Source organism: Pomacea canaliculata, linkage group LG11 (assembly GCF_003073045.1).
Source record: "Pomacea canaliculata isolate SZHN2017 linkage group LG11, ASM307304v1, whole genome shotgun sequence".
Taxonomy (NCBI): Eukaryota; Metazoa; Mollusca; class Gastropoda; order Architaenioglossa; family Ampullariidae; genus Pomacea; species Pomacea canaliculata.
This window is the reverse complement of record NC_037600.1, coordinates 21,262,882-21,280,559: the sequence shown is the minus strand read 5'-3', so window position 1 is coordinate 21,280,559 and position 17,678 is coordinate 21,262,882. Positions and strand designations below refer to the sequence as shown.

General features: G+C 45.5%; 3 protein-coding genes across 14 annotated transcripts; all 3 read left to right on the top strand.

Moving 5' to 3' along the window:
• The first annotated feature begins 6 nt into the window (after nucleotides 1-6).
• On the top strand, nucleotides 7-9,410 carry LOC112575704. 10 transcript variants are annotated; one of them, XM_025257692.1, is made up of 9 exons: nucleotides 7-1,125; nucleotides 1,408-1,775; nucleotides 2,244-3,762; nucleotides 4,925-4,985; nucleotides 5,393-6,119; nucleotides 6,338-6,543; nucleotides 6,848-7,333; nucleotides 7,961-8,316; nucleotides 8,549-9,410. In XM_025257692.1, exons 1-3 carry the CDS (start codon nucleotides 794-796, stop codon nucleotides 2,582-2,584), a joined length of 1,041 nt encoding a protein of 346 aa, XP_025113477.1. In that variant the 5' UTR covers nucleotides 7-793; the 3' UTR covers nucleotides 2,585-3,762; nucleotides 4,925-4,985; nucleotides 5,393-6,119; nucleotides 6,338-6,543; nucleotides 6,848-7,333; nucleotides 7,961-8,316; nucleotides 8,549-9,410. The 10 variants fall into 10 exon arrangements, with proteins under 10 accessions (XP_025113477.1, XP_025113474.1, XP_025113475.1 ...); XM_025257689.1 differs by having other exon boundaries at nucleotides 2,244-4,827; XM_025257690.1 differs by having other exon boundaries at nucleotides 2,244-4,838.
• A 446-nt stretch (nucleotides 9,411-9,856) lies between these two features.
• On the top strand, nucleotides 9,857-14,924 carry LOC112574701. The gene is made up of 7 exons (XM_025255929.1): nucleotides 9,857-10,721; nucleotides 11,042-11,198; nucleotides 12,022-12,148; nucleotides 13,029-13,192; nucleotides 13,401-14,123; nucleotides 14,323-14,380; nucleotides 14,902-14,924. The coding sequence occupies exons 2-7, from the start codon at nucleotides 11,166-11,168 to the stop codon at nucleotides 14,922-14,924; spliced, it is 1,128 nt and encodes a 375-aa protein (XP_025111714.1). The 5' UTR covers nucleotides 9,857-10,721; nucleotides 11,042-11,165.
• Nucleotides 14,925-15,177: 253 nt separating this feature from the next.
• Nucleotides 15,178-17,465, top strand: LOC112575146. Of its 3 annotated transcripts, none has more exons than XR_003101573.1 (3): nucleotides 15,178-15,531; nucleotides 16,025-16,462; nucleotides 16,619-17,465. XR_003101573.1 is itself a non-coding variant. In XM_025256770.1 (3 exons), exons 1-3 carry the CDS (start codon nucleotides 15,263-15,265, stop codon nucleotides 16,774-16,776), a joined length of 786 nt encoding a protein of 261 aa, XP_025112555.1. In that variant the 5' UTR covers nucleotides 15,178-15,262; the 3' UTR covers nucleotides 16,777-17,465. The 3 variants fall into 3 exon arrangements, 2 of the variants coding, with proteins under 2 accessions (XP_025112555.1, XP_025112556.1); XM_025256770.1 differs by having other exon boundaries at nucleotides 16,025-16,383; XM_025256771.1 differs by having other exon boundaries at nucleotides 16,025-16,447.
• The last annotated feature ends 213 nt before the right edge of the window (nucleotides 17,466-17,678 follow it).

Genomic DNA, 17,678 nt, shown 5'->3' with positions numbered 1-17,678 from the left:
GTGTGACGTCAGTAGTCACGTGCTGAGGGAACTGGGACACTGGTGGCAGCGACGTGTGGCTGGGGCTGGACCTGACAGTCACATGACACGTAGAGTGTACAAGACACTGGTAGCCAGGTAAATAGTCGAAGTGTAGCGAGATATGATAATACAGCCACGTGTGCCTGGGGCTGGGCCTGCCAGTCACGTGACCAGTGACGTGCACAAAACTCTGGTAGCAGGTGAGTGTCAGTAATGTGGGGAACGGTTTGAAAAAAGTAGGAAGGAATTGAAAGGAGATTAGTGATTGCTCTCACGATTTCTTTACATCAAAGCACAGTATACCAAACACTTCGACTTCGTTCTTCTTTCATATTATTATTAGAGTAAAGTTCTCTCCTATTTTTATTTTTTCGTTACACGTTTCTTTAGTTTAGATATCTAAAGATGCCTTCCTTTGAAGTCCCAAGGGTACTTTTCTGCAGAAATATCACATAATTGGAAATCAGAAAATCAGAAATCCATTTTAATCTTCGATCTGTCTTCTAATTTCATTTAATTGTGCCATATATATTATCTTTGGTGACTCGTTGAATAGATGATTTTACGTCGTCGTCCTCGTCGTCGAAAAAACAGTTTGTGAGGTCAGAATAATTTTACTAGGTTCTGTGGTCCGGCGACAACAGTGACTGTGCCATGTACATCTCCCCCTCGCCTGAGTGTCAAGACCCTGAGCCACCTGGTGTCGTTGACAGGAGAGTGCTACACTGCTCAAATAGCTCTGTTCCCGGAGCAAGTTCACCTGCTCAACACGATGCCTCCCATGGTGTATCTGTCAGGACCGCCAGGTACAGGTAAAACTGTGGTGCTGCTGCTGGTGGCGATGGAATGGCTGCGATGTGGCCACCACGTCTACATCGTCAGCGTCTGGTCGGAAAGTCACGTGGCGTGCATCATGCTGTACCACCTGCTGCTGCAGACTATCAGCACACAGCAAACAGCAGGGGTCACAGGGGTCACAGCTGGCCACCTTCACCTCCTGCAGTATGAGTTTAAAGCTACTGGAGGCAAAGACGTGGACAAGGCTGTCAATGAATTGTCGCAGGCGGCCAATGGACGGCCGCTGTATGTCATCGCTGATGAAATGTGAGTTTCAAAGTCTGTCAGTCAGTGAAGCATCAACACACAGACGATACTGTATCCTTCCGGTTTATTCCTGTCTGTGATTTCTGACACCTGAACATAGTTTCCTTTCATTAGCGACAGGTGCGTGTAACATAAGAGCTTTAATGCCTTCCTACCATCGCTGTTTATAACTTGTAAAGGCCTGTCATATAACAAACATATACATGTATATAAAGCCACATTATTGACAAAGGTTTAATATTAATATCTCTTTCATAATCTTTAAGATTATGTTTCTGACAGGTCAACTGACAACTTCGTGTTCTTCTTTAACAAACTACTAATGCAAGTTCCTCGTCTCCATTTTTGGGCGGCTAGTTGTTATCATATTATGATACCCGGTGCCTGGTCCTCGGAATTTCTCACCAGACCCCTCCGTTGCCCGCCGGTAGTCGTGCGGGAAGTGGAGAAGGACAAGAAAATAGCTCAACACCAGTTTGTCCAGCCATACACTCAACGTGGCATACCTGACCACACAGACGGCCCGCCAGTCAAGGTGTTGTACCATCGACCCTTTCAAGATGACCACTCGCCCACCCACCCAGCTGACTGTGTCACTTGTGGTCGTGAGGTGGCCAGCTTCCTACACAGTCTTCGTGTTGGTCTTCCAGGTAGGCGTCAGTGTGCTGAAAACTGTGATATGTGTTGATATGACAACAGACAAGAGTGTTGGTAGCGCGTAGACAGAATGTGACGGATGGCGCTTGATCTTGTGTAGCTCATAATAGACTGACAGACAGCTGTAACTTGTCCGTCATAATAGACTGACAGACAGCTGTAACTTGCCTATCATAATAGGCTTCCGTTTTATCATCATTGAGTTAAAGTTTTTCACCATCCAGTCTTCGACTTCATTAATACAGACTTCTACGATATCCAGTCCAAGGATGATCGAATTCCGAAGTCTTGTTAGCAAATAGTCACAAAACACGCGGCAGCTGTGAAGCAGGACAGACAGTGGACAGCGGCATCACCCTGCTTAGTCAGATGTCTGTGCGTGCTTACGTGTGTGTGTTTGTGCCTGCGTGTGTATGTGTGGAAAATAAATGAACTAATGAAGATACTTTCAACATTAACAGAGACCGTCACATCTACGACAACCCCAACACCGCCGTGCCTGCAGTGGCGAGACGTGATGGTGGTGTACTGGAGAGAGGAGAGTGCTGATCCCAGAATGGTGACGGGGCTGAGGGCAGGCGGTGTCGCCGCTCGCCTGATGACGGATGACGACATGGAGGACGTGGCCACGGCGCGCAGTGACGTGGTGTGGGTGGGGGAAGGGCATCGTATGCAGGGTCTGGAGAGGAAAGTCGTCGTCTGCGTGGATCTCGGGGATGTTGCTGCTCGAAGATTTAGAGCCATGTCTCGGTGCACGTCACAACTTGTCATTGTCAAACTAGACAGTTCCCACGGACATTAATACCTACACCTGTCACCTCTTGTGGTTGTAGTCTCTGAACCTGTTGTTGTTGTTGTCGTCGTCGTCGTCGTCTGTTTCAACTTAAGAGGTGATTTGTAGCGAATATAAAACAAAAACTTACAAATATCTAAATTGTGTATTTGTATATTGAAAATATATATAGAAAGAGAGATGGGTCACTAAACTCTGTGGTGCTCAGTCTTTTCACTATAACGTTGACGGTAAAGAGCTTCGGTGTCGGCAGGACCGCTGTCTGTATGGAGACTGGAGCTGCCACCTTGGCCCTGGTGCTCCAGCTTCCTCCTAAATGTAGCTCTTAGTTTAGAAATGTGATGAGTTGTGTGACCAGAAATACACTTTGGGAACATTCTTCGTGTACATCAATTAGCTTAGAGTAAAATTGGTTTCATATATCCGATTTTCCTTTAAAGTCGCAGTTTCCAAGAACCTGTCGACGACGTTGAGTGACGACTTGACGACCAGTTTCATCGCCTCATGTTGATCGGTCCTTCTCTGTACAAGTCGCCCCACACTACACGAGGCACATACGGAGTAAATACACGTGAGGCATGCTGGTAGTCAGGACAGGGTCGCAGTGAAGTTGTCTTGAGACTTATTATGTATATATTATGAATATTGTGTGTATACACTTGTGAAAATACAGTCAACACAGTTCCACAGCCTTGTTTATTTTCTTGTTGGCTAAGTCGTGCATGAGTTAATACATGATTGTGCTCTGGCTATCTCAAGGTTTTCTGCCTTTACTGAAGGAAAAAATAATCCGGTGTAACACCGCACGTGACGTGAAACATACTTTCAGACATTCTGATTGGTTGAAACCTTTACCTCCGCATTCAAGGTGAAAAAAAAAAATTCCGCACACGGGCTGTCGGAAAATCCTCCTGAACGTAAGTTTTCCTGCGTAGTTTCTAAATTTAGCTGTTTACACATCAGCACGAGAAGAACAAGAAGGAAGAACTCTGGGCTCCTGACACCTTGTCAGTACAGACAGGAGGACAGGAGGACACTTGCTATGATTCACCTTCACCACGGTGTCTGGCGACTTTCAACAAATCTCTATGACAACCGAGAATGTTTGACCACGTGACCTGTGCTACCCATGAGCCTCGTGTTCCGTCAGCTCGTCAGCTCCGCGGTGTGTAGCTGTCAGAGGCTGGGTGAGCACTGTGTAGTGTGTTGTCATTATGTAAACATTTCATATTGTATTTGTGGTCATGTTATCGCTGTTTGTAGACAAACACGTTTTCAGATATACTGGACTGCCGACAGCATCATGGCTAGAGGTGTGTCGCTGTAATACAGTATTCACTACATTCACTGTCATTCATTATTCAGGTGATAACACACACGACAGTGCTCTCCCACTGTAGACACTTGAGTTTTCTGGCCGTCAGACGATCCGGGTTGCGATAACAGGAGCGAGGTGGTGGTGGTGGTGGTGCTGGTGGTGGTGGTGGTGGGAGAGGGAGAAGGAAGTAAGTGAACACTGTCCCTGTGTGCGAAAACTGTTTTCCTGACTGCGCATGTCAGAGCTGTGTATGACTTTGCTTTGCAAGGCAGGGTATTCACCCTGACCAAAGATATTAAACGGAGAGAATAGACAAACTGGCTGGTTGGCTGGCTGATTGGTTGCTTGCATGGTTTAGTAAGAAAGTGCATTTCAGTTTCCTCGCCATCCGTCATTTCCCTCGCCCATAATGTGAAGCCACCAACAGACAGAACAGCTTCCTGCTAAATAAAGCCACCAACGAGACAGTCCATTGCTGTAGTGTTGTTGTGAGGAACTCTGGGAAGGGTGGGTCTGGGAGCAAGAAGGTTGATGGTGAGTGGAGCTGTCTCCCTCCCAGAGCGAGTGGGCGCGTGCAGGACTGAAAGACTAACATTTGTCTGGATCATTCCATTTGACCTGAGGAAGGGTGGTTCAGTCATCAAAGTCCTCGTTCCCACAGTTCGACAGCTTCGGCAATCTCCGATAACCTCGCTTGTCCAAGAGGTCGCTCGTGCCAGTGCTTTTCTACACTGTCTTTTGAAATAGAAACAGTGTGGAAGTCTTTTATTCCAGAGATTTGTTACTTATTTGTTACTGTCCCAAAAAATAATTATCGTCTGTGGTCAGTTGATGACTACTACAGATGAGTGTGTGATCTTTCCCGGAAGTCGAATCTGTGAACTTGACTCCAGCAACCACGCACCTGTGTCGGCAGACAGTCTGAGGACAAGAGGTTTGTCTAAGGTGATGAACACTACAACTGGTGCTCTTTCTTCCACTCGATCTGTCATCTCTCTGATTCTAACACATAGATGTATATATATCCACAGATATGCTCCGGGAAGACTAGTGTCAGCCATGTCTGTGCAGTCGCCGTTTTCTTCACAACAGGTGAGACACTGACAGGTGAGACTCTGACAGGTGAGACACTGACAGGTGAGACACAGGTGAGACACTGACTGAGGTGCACACTAGTTTTGGTACAGTAATGTATAAACTCCACTCCATAGAAACCAGCTAGACGTCTACTACAGTGATATATATGTACACACACACACAGTGCCCTCCATAATATCAGCCAGTAATCTATTACAGTCACATATCAGTGTGTGTGTGTGTGCGCGCGTGCTCGACTCCAACGAACATGCCATGCAGTAATCTACTACAATATCAGTTAATATATATATACTCCAGTCCACTGTCCCCGCCAGACCAAAAGTCTGTTATAATATAACATGTATACAGTCCAGTCCATAGAATCTGGCAGTAATCTGTTATAATGATCTCGGTCATCACAGGCCCAGACATTCTGGCTCCAGTGGGTTGAGGCCGCCTACCCTAAACTCCACTCACGCGCCTACTTCCTGCCTCCTGTCTACGTCAACCGCGTGCCGCTGACCAGAGAGTCGGTAGCTGGTCAGGATGTTTTAGTCCTTCAGCAAGTGACCCAGCAGGCCGGTCAGTGCAGCCAGCCGCAGGTCCTCCCATCCACTTCTCAGGCTTCCATGTGTAAACTGCCTGTAGTTCATGACAGTGATGTCCGAGACGACGCCGCCATGCAGCGGGTTCTCTTCTGTCTGCAGCAATTGTCTGAACAGAGAGGAGAGGTGTTAGTTGGACTCAGCCAGCTGCAGTTTGAACGCTACCTGAGTGAACCGTGTTACACTTCCGCAGCTGCCCACCTGCCCGTGCCCTCCAGCATTCCTCCTTCTCTGCCCCGGAACTGGAAACGAGGAGACTTTGATGTACTTCTTATTCACCGACATTACGGTTTTGTCGTCTGTGAGGTGAAGGCCTTTGGTGACAACACACAGGCACTGAACATGTCACAGCAGGATATAGACAACAACATTAGAAAGAAACTAGAACAAGCCGTGACACAGCTGGACAAGGCGGAGGCCATGTTGTCTCACCTGGTGTCCGACATCGCTCCCGGTCTGCGCATCACTAAGACCATCGCCTTCCCCAACCTCACGGCTCATCAGGTGCAACAGGCCATCTCCGTGCGACACCCAGCTGACTGAAGTAAGGATTCTATTGTTTTGCTTACAGCAAGCGCAAGCCTGATGGATTCCGAAAACATTTTCTTTCCCTCTCTCTCTCCTCGGTTAAAAAAAAAAAAAAAAAGCAAAGTTCAGGCTAACAGGCGGACAAAAAGACAAAATAGTTTGACAACATGGATGAATTGACAAACTCCAGTTCTTCCAGTGACGTCAACAATAAGTTTTCTATTTTTTTAACAGAATCTTTGTCGGTGTCTGGGAACGACAGACCCAGCCGCCATCACCGGACTGTGTCTGTGCTGTGACCAGTTGTCTGACCACAAGACCCCGTCTGACGTCAGTAGTCACGTGATGAGGGAACTCGGACACTGGTGGCAGCGACGTGTGGCTGGGGCTGGACCTGACAGTCACATGACTGATGCTGTGTACAGGACTCTGGTCGCCAGGTGAAGTTTAGGTTTTGTGGCTAGTTGACATTCCTTCCAACCTCAAAAGTCTCAACTCCTCAAATACATTTTTTTTTTTTTTGCTTAGTAAGAATTATACTTCTTGTTTTTCCAGACATGTAACCTTTACAATTTTTAACATTTTTCCCTAGCCAAGAAAGTTCGCAGAAAAATACGTTAGCCGTTATCTGTAATATCACTTGGAATTAAGAAACCTTCAAGGCTGAAGAAATAAGGCTTACGTTTCAATACCTTGTCTCATGAATTTTTGTGTTTAATAATACCGAAACTACTTACTGTCCAGGTTCTGCGGTCCGGCGACAACAGTGACTGTGCCATGCACATGTCCTCCACGTGTGAGTGTCAAGACCCTGGGTCAGGCCGTGTGGTGGACAGGAGAGTGCTATACTGCTGTAATCACACTCTTCCCGGAGCAAGTTCACCTGCTCAACAAAGCAGATCCTAGGGTGTTTGTTTCTGGTCCACCTGGAACAGGTAAAACTGTGGTGCTGCTGCTGATGGCGATAGAGTGGCTGCGGTGTGGTCACCACGTCTACGTTGTATGTACCTGTAGTGAAAGTCGTGCAGCGTGCATCATGCTGCACCACCTGCTGCAGCAGACTGTGACCAGCCTCATGGCAGCAGGTGTATCACCCGGGCAGCCTCACCTCCTGCAGTATGATTTTCGTGACAAAGATGAAGACGTGGAGAAGGCAGTCAACGACTTGTCACAAGCGGCGAGGGGAGAGTCGTTGTATGTCATCGCTGATGAAGCAGGTCCTGAGTACTGGTATGTCATGAAATACCTGGCTTTACAGCAGATAAATAGACTGAGGTGATAATAAACAATTAAGATGTGATAACAGATAAATAAGTAGACGCTAGTTGTGATGGTAAACAGGTAGAGATAAGTTGTGTTTATTTTATAGCAATCAACGTTTTTAATAGAGGATGATTCTCACGGGACAGTCTACATGCGATCATTAATTCAGTCAATGGATGTAGAGTGGTAGAAGGTTTAGTAACCTAGTGACCTCCGGGTCACCTGTATTCCTGGCTTCGCCGCGGAATGTAGAAGGCTGTGATGGATGAAAACCTCAGATTTGGGACAAAAGTTCCTTGGGCTTATCTACTCATCAAAAAAGTTGCATTTCTCTAAAAAAAAAACTAAAATCTAACGATGCCTCCTGCTGGACCACCACCCTGCCCTGTTCAGAGGGCTTGCGTCTCTCGATGACTTGATGTGTGGTAATCCTCCAATGGTGCTGCACGTGCATTTTAATCCTGAGAACGCAAAACGTGTTTATTAATCTCTGACTGTGTAATTTGTGAAATGTATCGTAATGCTCTGGCAATGTAACACAAGAATAGTAATGCTATGACAGTTTTAATCTTCAACAACTCATGTCCGTGGCAGGTTACACTTTCCGATTTTCTGTCAAATGCTGCTGAAACAAGTTCCTGGTCTCCATCTTGGGCGGCAAGTTGTTACCATGGAGTCGCACCCGCAAGTGGGTGGCAAGTGGAATATTTAACCAGACCCCTCCGCTCTCCACCGGCGGTCGTCAGGGAAGTCGAGCAGAACCAGTACATCACCGAGTACTGTGATGTCCGGCCGTACAGAGACCGAGGTGCCCGACCACACAGACGGCCCGCCAGTCAGACGAGTGTATCACCGAGGTGAGGGTCACAGCGCTGACACACTGACTGACTGCGTCACGTGCGGGCGCGAGGTGGCCAGCTTCCTACTCAGTCTCCGTGGAAGTATTCCGGGTAGGTGTTGGATATTGTGTGGTGTGTGTCGTTTGTTGAGAAACAATCCCTCACACCTCAAACATGTAACAAAGACTGGAGAGGGGGGACGACAAACATGTCTTGTGCTAGTTTATATACAGTATTTTATTTTGTCGTATTGTGATGTCACTGTTTATGTTTATGTTTATGCCTGTGTATACCCTACACCTTCTACAACTTAACGAATGTGTGCAATTTCAATCGTTAACAGCTAATAATCCGACATCTCAGACGTCCAGCTGCACCAGCGGCTGCACCACACCATCCTGCCTGCAGTGGAGAGACGTGGTGGTGTTGTACTGGCGTGACGTCACCGACAGCTCGGGGATGGTGACGGCAATGAAAGAGGCGGGGATCCCAGTGCAGGTGATGAAGGATGATAACATCGAGGATCTCGCTAAAGCCCACAGTGATGTGGTGTGGATGGCATTCGGAGGTCACGCACGTGGTCTGGAGAGAAAGGTCGTCGTGTGCCTGGAGTCTGGGGTCAGGTCAGCACGACTTCACAGGATGTCCCGATGCACATCGCAGCTCGTGGTTGTCTCCCATGACGACTAACCGCCTGTGCTCCAATGAAAGTCTTTCGTTTAGAGCAGTGTACATGTGTTTGCCAGCATCCAATCAGCAGTGACCAGTTTTCTTGGAGTCGGACACAAACCGGAAACTGGGGGCAAGTGTATATGCTTGAAACAACCAAAACAATGAAAGCGAAGCGTGACTTAACCTGCAATTGATGAAAGACACCTTCACGGTCTGTATGTGTCTGGCTCTTCCACCTTTGACTACTTGGAAGGGGAGAACACCTGCAGGCTGCTGCCATCGTCAACATCTTTCTTCCCGAGTGAGGGGAATCGGACAGGAAGAGGTGGGCGATTTAAAAGAATAAAACCGTTTTCACTCATTTGAATAATAGATGTACAGTAAATTACACATCAACAGAACATCATTAATCAGCCCAAACAAAGCACATTAAGGGCTTTAAAGAGATAATTTAAAATAATAATACTTATCAACATTTCTTTCTGTTTACACAATATGTGTATATATATATAATTAAATGATATATGAGCTGATTCTTCTTAATGTTGTTTCCTCTCTTTGTCCACTCTTTCTTTTGTGTGTGTGTGCGCGCGCGTGGGTGCGTGCATGCTTGCGCGATCTAGCTCATTGAACAAAAGGCATGTATCTAAAGTCCTGACCACACTGCTAAGTTTGCTGTAAGGCACGAAGATCTCTCTTCGTTTTGGCTGCAGCCACAATTTTCATCATTCGCCATTTACCATCGGGAAGCTAGATAAACATTAACTTTTCTCCTGCCTTTTGAACTTACCGTTGTGACACATCCGTGTGACCTTTTCCACTGTAGACATTGTGTCCATAGACACACAAATACACATAGACATACATGTACACACACACACATATATGCACATATAGACGCACACACACACACCTATTCATTTACTAGTAAAAGATGCACTCACTGAGTTATTTGTACCTGAGTCACTTCTGATATAAAGGTCCTACAGATAAGCAGTTGCAAGCAACTTGACTGGAGGCTACCACCAGGTAAAACATGACCTTTTCTACCTGGTTCAAACGGAAACAAAACAATTGCTGTTTTACTTATTCACTCCCTCGAAGAAGCTAAACATCACATTGTATCCACTTTCCCGAAATCACACCAACGAACGCAAGAACCTGCCTATGTCTGGTTCTCGTCCGATGTGATTTAAATAACTGGAAAACCTTGCACACACTAGGACTGTTTATTTCCTTTTTCAGTTTGCTCCCATTTCCGATCAGTAATCAAGCCTCCTCCTCATTAATTAACAACAATGTTTACCTCAAAGTTTCTTACAGCCCATGAGAATGTCAACGACTGTATGTCATGTCCTGAATAAGAAAGATGCGGGTGGCAAGTGCAAACCACTCGAAATAAAGATTGGGTACATTAGTTTTGTAGGCCAGCAGGTCACTCAGGGGATTTAAGGGGGAGGGCACTTTTAGGGGGAGAAGTGGAGTAAAGATGCAGGGGAGGGAATGGTGTCTTCTTCAAAACTTAATTTTAAAAAAAAGACGGGTGGGTGAGAAAATGGGTTAAAGGTTAAAGTGTCGAGAGCATTCCTGCGTGTGCGTGGGAAGAGGCTGATCGTGGGATGGGAGGGGGATACGATGGGTGTGCGCATGTCATAAACGTCATGATATGAGACTGTGAGGACTATTTAATGAAAGTTATATCCATCCTCGCACAGACAACCGGGGTAGCTCTACACAGACTTTGAAACATCTAATGGCATCACATGCTGACCAAGATCGTAAGGTTTGGATGACCCCAGCTCTTGTTACATGACATCCTAAGCCTGGAGATGATCTTCTCTAAGGTCGAAGATATTTTATTCTCAAAATTTGAATGTTTTAGTAGTCTTGTCATTATTGTATAGTGACGTGCTCATTGCATGAAGATGTTATTTAAGCAGGATGACAGGTCAAAAGCGTATTCTTCCACTTGTTAACAACACTGGATTTTTGTCTAGACAATTCATGTCAGCTTGTTATCAGTACCCTGCGGTTAGATAAGTGGAAAGAGGCTAACCGCTGCACTTCTAAATAACAATTGTGAGTGAGACTGGGAGATATTTTAGTTTTTAGAGGAAACATGCTGCACAATCTAAATAAAACGAATGATTCCATTGGCTAGCAGCTTCCGCGACATGGTCAGTGAGTAGCGTTGAGTGTAGCAACGATTCCCTGGTCAGAGAGAGTCAGCAAGCAGCAGATACTTCATCCGATAGAACTGTTCCTGCTCAGAGAGTCAGCTACCCACCATGTCTGGTCATTTGCCGTCTGCTTCACAACAGGTGAGACAAGTAAGACTGTGTCTGATATTCTCCTGACGCCAGAACCCATCGTCGAGATCCATATCGCAAGTCATTTGAATATTTAATAAAGTGGATAACCTCCACCGTGTGGATGCTCTACACTTTATGTGCCAGGAGAAAGTTCAATCGTTCAAAATACTTATAACTCTTGTACTAAGCCAAATTTAACCTGTGAAATATTTTCTAGTAAGTTCAGCCATGTACGGCAGAAGAGCAACATTATGTGACGAAAGTTCTGTGGAATAAAAATAAATAAACTGAACTGACCAAAATTTCGTATCACCCTGTCTCAGAGACAATGGAGACAGATTTATATTACAATCTTTCTATGTCACTAACTAAACCCAGTTTCCCTACCTAATGAGTTTCTTGATAGCTGCATGTCTTATTGTGTGAATTCTGTGTTCTTGTCAACATTGACATTACATATCTATTTATTATTTTCACGATACAGTCCGAAGTCGCATGATATATCTGTAATATACTCATGGCCTCGCTGCATGTGATAATACAAATGTCTAATTATTATATTCATATTAACGCCTCGATACAAATGACCTAACACACATCCATTTTATCATATTCATGTCCACATCTATAAGAATTGTATTCATGTTCATTCATGTTAGAGGTGACTTCACATGACGAGTGACGAGTATTCACGACCTCGCTAAAGGTGACGTCACAGGGTCCAGGTGTTGTATCTGTGTATTTGATAACGGTCACGTTGATATGTGTTCAAATATTATAATTGTGTCCTGCATGGAGCTTCCCACTACATATATTTATGTCCACATTGTAGAAAAGATACCTGAATGGTTGTCCTGTACCTTGTGGACGATCGGCACGAAGTCAGAAATGTCATCATGCAGGTGAAATATACTATCACTGTGTCACAGTAGCACAAGCTGCTCTACTCGCCAGTCCAGGTGAGGAACGTTGACCTCTTGTGTGTTTCCTTCACTGCATTATCTTCTTTTACCGTCTTTTCTTTCTTGTTCTACCTGCAACAGTAGTGTAGTCACCTAGTGTTAAAGGGGAACTACTAGTGTTGAGCATTGTGGTGATTGGATGGGATTGTCTCCCGTTGTCTTGATCTTTGTTTTGTGTATTTTTGTTTTTTTTTCTTCGCTTAATCTTATTGATGCTTGGCTTTTTCATCTCTGATATGTAAAAAGTGTCTGTTAAAGAATGGATTGCGAAGTGTAAATAAATGCACCCATTTCAAGTTTATTGGCGACACGTAGGGCGGCGTGGGCTGTGCTGCGCCCTTCTCCCACAAAAAGTGAACCATTCATCAACAAAAATATTCTAATAATTATACGTTTATTATTAACTTTATATTCTTGTTTAAAAGTTTAAACATTAAATATAGACTTGCTGCTGCTGCTGCTTCCTCTTGCACATTTTAAAGCTTGATTTGTATCATTGTTACAGTCGGTCTTCGATTCTCTTGCGGCTGTTACTAGACTTAGCTTAATTCTCGATTTCGTGATGTCTCTAAATAAACTAAATTTTAACCTCTCATTTGATATAATTAGTGATCACTTCAGTAAATTACTGTGTTGTAAAATCAAGTCATAAATGAAAATTATCAGTGCATAGTGAAGTTTGGAAACAAACTCTGAAATATTGCAACCTGAAATTCCTTTCAGAATCTCACTCCTCACTTAAATCCTTGTGACTGTGACTCCCTGTTACACCCTTCTGTCTGATGCACGTGCCCTTAAACTGTTTTCTGATCATGTAAAAATAGTACAACAGGAGCTTGTCACTTCTTTTACAAACACTTTTTTTTTGGATTTCCAGGAATGCAGCCTACATTTCAAGAAATCAAGCAGAAGACAGGTGCTCATGTACAACTTGACCATGATCAGTCAGCCGTACAAAACACAAGAGCAGTCCTCATCCGCGGCTCTCGTCCCCAGATCGATGCAGCAGTCGAGTTCATCAATCAAAAGACAGGCGCTCAGGTGTGAACAAATAAAAAGACTGAAACAAAGGCAATTCTGAGCTGTTTGTACAACAAGCATAATGTCAGATAATTGATTACTGTAAACTCGTTAGCGTATTGAAACGATTCTTAGTCGATGACATTTCGTCGTCAATTATCATTGTTACGTTTTCGCTTACCTGTTTGCAAACTTTACCTTCTGCGTGTTGATATTCATTGTGCCACAGGGACCACTGCCAGACCAGGCCAGACATTCTGGCTCCAGTGGGTGGAGGCCGCGTTCCCTGATCTCGACTCACGCGCCTACTTCCTGCCTCCTGTCTACTTCAACCGCGTGCCATGTCAGACAGTCGGCTGGTGGTCAGGATGTTCTGGTCCTTCAGTCAGCACCTGGACAGGCCGGTCAGTCCAGGACGTTGCCTGCTGTTGCGCAGGTTTCCATTCCCCCCGTTTATGACAGTGATGTCCGAGACGACGCAGCCATGCAGCGGATTCTGTTTTGTCTGCAGAAAATGTCGGAACAGAAGGGGGAAGTTTTGGTTGGACTGAGTCAGCTTCAGTTCGGACAGTACCTGGGGGAACCTTGTTATGCTGCAGCGGCTGCACAGTTCCCCATACCCGCCAACCTTCCTGAAGCTTTGCCTCGGAACTGGAAACGAGGAGAATTTGATGTGCTTCTTATTCACAGACATTACGGTTTTGTCGTCTGTGAAGTCAAGGCTTTTGGTGATAACCTCAACCAGCTGAACATGTCGCAAGAGTCTTCAGACAGTAATATACGAAAGAAACTAAAAGATGCTGTAACACAGCTGGACAAGGCGGAGGCCATGTTGTCTCACCTGGTCTCTGACATCGCTCCTGGTCTGCGCATCACTAAGACCATTGCGGTTCCGAACCTCACAACTTCTCAGGTACAACAGGCCGTCTCTCACGACCCGCAATTATCTGAGGTAACAATTTTCACACTCACACTATTTACAGATTTTGTTCACTCAAATATCTTTCTAAACACAGTATCCTCGATGTACATAATAACACATCCAAAAAGATCATTCGAAAGGATTGCGAACTTTTGCTCATGCGATGTCATCAGTCTGACACTTGCTTGAGGGTGCAAAGTTGGTTTATGATCGTTTGACTCTTGTACAGGACCTGTGTCGATGTCTGGGAACAACAGACCCCGCCATCACTGATCTGTGTCTGTGCTGTGATCAGTTGTCTGACCCCAAGACCCCGTGTGACGTCAGTAGTCACGTGCTGAGGGAACTGGGACACTGGTGGCAGCGACGTGTGGCTGGGGCTGGACCTGACAGTCACATGACCCTTAAGGTCTACAGGACACTGGTAGCCAGGTGAGAGTTCAAAAAAATAAAAACACCCGAATACTGGCCAAACATTTGTTTATTGCTTTTGTTAACGCTTCGCGAGCAGAAGTCACAAAGTGCGAGAATTTTGTGCCGATCAGGTCAGTGACAAGCTCAAAGTATCTTCAAATTCAACCAAGTCCAGCCAAATGTAGATACAGCTCCAATGACCTACAACCTATGGGGTAGAGCAATGAGTAGTCAGACTCGCGGTGTGGTTCTTTAGCAGGAGAGGAAGGAAACCCGGAATTTCTAAAACAAATCTGGTTTTCTGTTCTGTTCCCGTGGACATGATGTTTGAAATAAATTGCTAGAATGTCAAAACTCTGATGAGAATCTAATAAGCTTTGGTTTCATGGTAAAGATCACCAATCTATTCAAAAATAGGAATATCTTCAAAACATCTCGTTTCGTCTGCTGGTTTGTATATTGCTTCTGGCTCCATTGATGATAAAACGGCTTTTCTATCTTTTTGATGTAATAAAAAAAAAGATCGCTGGCTTCCCTTTAGGTTCTGCGGTCCGGCGACAACAGTGAGTGTGCCATGCACATGTCCTCCACGTGTGAGTGTCAAGACCCTGGGTCAGGCCGTGTGGTGGACAGGACAGTGCTATACTGCTGTAATCACACTCTTCCCGGAGCAAGTTCACCTGCTACACACGGCGCCTCCCACACTCTTTGTCACCGGACCGCCCGGTACAGGTAAAACTGTGGTGCTGCTGCTGATGGCCATACAGTGGCTGCGGTGTGGTCACCACGTCTACATTGTCAGCATCGGGACCTGGAGTGATGCAGCGTGCAGCATGTTGTACTTCCTGTTGCTGCAGACAGTAAAGACTCAGCTGACAGCAGGGGCATCGCACGGGCAGCTTCATCCCCTGCAGTATGACTTTACACACGACGAAGACGTGGAGAAGGCCGTCAACGACTTGTCACAGGCGGCGATGGGAGGGTCGTTGTATGTCATCGCTGATGAAGCCGGACCTGAGTACGGGTGAGTCAGCAGCACGTGATAAGATTACAAATAAAGCGTTTGATGAAGGACAACTTTTTCTTCACGAACAGCATCTGGAGGTCTGGCTGTATTTTAAGGAGATAAATTTATGCAGTGACTGATGTGTTATGAACACAACTTATCCAAAACAATTCTGTAACATCCATGTTTACTAAAGATTTAAGATCAGAACGTGCAGATAAATCAACAAAAGTTTTGTAAATGTTCCAGGCCATCATATGTACCAGGGGTTGGGCAAAGTTTTTTTTTTTTGCGGGCCGACTGTTGTACCTGATAGATTTTAATCAAAAGGCTGAATAAAAAATTTGTAAAAACAAGTGCACTTCACATTTTGGTAGACGGGCCGGCCCAAAGACGTCGGCGGGCCGTAGTTTGCCCTCCCTGATTGATACGATGAAACAGGTGCATTGTTTTGTTATATATATACTATTGAGAATACAGTGTAGCTTCCGTTCTCTGACACTTGTGACAGGCCAGTGTCACAATACCAGACTTTCTGTGCCAAGCTGCTGACACGAGTTCCTCGTCTCCATCTTTGGTCGGCAAGTTGTTACCATGGACACGCACCCGCCGGCTGGCAAGTGGAATATTTAACCAGACCCCTCCGCTCTCCACCGGCCGTCGTCAGGGAAGTGGAGCAGGACCTGGCGATCACTGGCACCCACGATGTTCACATGTACAGTGAGCGCGGGGTGCCTGTCCACGCAGACGGCCCGCCAGTCAAGCGAGTGTGTCACCGAGGTGAAGGTCACTCAAACAGGTCAGGTGACTGTGTCACGTGCTGTCGAGAGGTGGCCCGCTTCCTGCGCAGTCTCCATGTTGGTGCTACGGGTAGGTGTGGGCATTGACAAGTCTTGTCTCTGATGACTTAACTTGCAACGTGAACAAGTAATAAGTATGTGATGAATAAGTAAGTACAGGAATATGTTCAGATAGGAACTGGTGAAACATTATTCACGGTGCTGAGTTCTGAGTTGGCTCCAAATACCACAATGACTTGTTTATATTTGTCTGTGCATACGCTGTCGCTGCCGCAGGTCTAATACAGATTTTTGAATGTTCACAGTAAATGTCTCCACACCATCGACGACGATGAACCACACCAGTGGAACTACAACAACTTTACTCCAGTGGAGAGACATGCTGGTCTTGTCTTGGGACGGCGTTAGTGACAACTCGGGGGTGGTGAAGGACTGCAAGAAGCGGGTATCCCAGTGCGGGTGATGAAGGATGACGACATCGAGGACGTGGCCACGGCCCGCAGTGACGTGGTGTGGGTGGTTGACAGAGATCGCATTCGTGGTCTCGAGAGAAAAGTCATCGTCTGCCTAGAGCCTGCTACAGGTGTTAATGTTCGAGCCTATGTCCGATCTTCTCGACTTCACTCCATGTCCCGCTGCACGTCGCAACTAGTCATTGTCTCCCCTGATGATTAGCCGGGTACGAATGAACCACACCCTACACCCCTCACCCGTCCGTTCATTCACATCTCTGGATGTGAAACCAGTTCATGAGTATGACTGTCAGTGTCAGTGGTGTGTGTGTTAGAAGCATTTGATGCCTACCTGCATGTACAAGTGTGCATGTGCCTCGTTCTTTGCTATTTTTATCTAATTACACTCGAACTTCTCCCATTCCTAGAATAGACCATTTTAAACCTAGTCTAAAATAATCAGGGAGCGTGCTGTGAAATAGCCTCTATGAACTACTTTCATCACCATTTACCAAACTCCATAACTAAAGGACCCTTGTAAATGTTTTTCTTAACCGCCACTTTTGTACATATTAACCTTCCACTCTCCTTATGTTAACTGCTTTCTTAGATTACTTAGTTTATTCTTTCCCTGTAGAGGGTGAGGGCTAAATGAAGAAAAGCATTTTCTTTTTTTCAATAAAGAATTATTATCACTGTTGGTGTACGTGTCAAAGACGGTCTTTTCTTACAACTGTTGTCTCATTGTCATTCTTCAATCAGTTTCTGTAACGTGGTCAGATCACAGAGCGCAAAGACCGACAGTGACAAATGAAGACAACTCACAAAAAGGTTGCAAACATTCAACAACAGTGAACATCGTATTCATAATCCTATAAATTGTCTTTTATTACTAGTGAAATGGACTAGCTCA

Bases quoted from the DNA above. Each gene is read 5' to 3' on its own strand.
- LOC112575704 (XM_025257684.1), top strand. From the start codon at position 794: ATGCCTCCCATGGTGTATCTGTCAGGACCGCCAGGTACAGGTAAAACT. The intron at 1,126-1,407 runs GTGAGTTTCAAA...TGTTTCTGACAG, and splicing joins TATGTCATCGCTGATGAAAT to GTCAACTGACAACTTCGTGT. The intron at 1,776-2,243 runs GTAGGCGTCAGT...CAACATTAACAG, and splicing joins TCTTCGTGTTGGTCTTCCAG to AGACCGTCACATCTACGACA.
- LOC112574701 (XM_025255929.1), top strand. From the start codon at position 11,166: ATGTCTGGTCATTTGCCGTCTGCTTCACAACAG. The intron at 12,149-13,028 runs GTGAGGAACGTT...TTGGATTTCCAG, and splicing joins TGCTCTACTCGCCAGTCCAG to GAATGCAGCCTACATTTCAA. The intron at 14,381-14,901 runs GTGATCAGTTGT...TTCATGGTAAAG, and splicing joins CACTGATCTGTGTCTGTGCT to ATCACCAATCTATTCAAAAA.
- LOC112575146 (XM_025256770.1), top strand. From the start codon at position 15,263: ATGGCCATACAGTGGCTGCGGTGTGGTCACCACGTCTACATTGTCAGC. The intron at 15,532-16,024 runs GTGAGTCAGCAG...CACTTGTGACAG, and splicing joins GAAGCCGGACCTGAGTACGG to GCCAGTGTCACAATACCAGA. The intron at 16,384-16,618 runs GTAGGTGTGGGC...GAATGTTCACAG, and splicing joins TCTCCATGTTGGTGCTACGG to TAAATGTCTCCACACCATCG.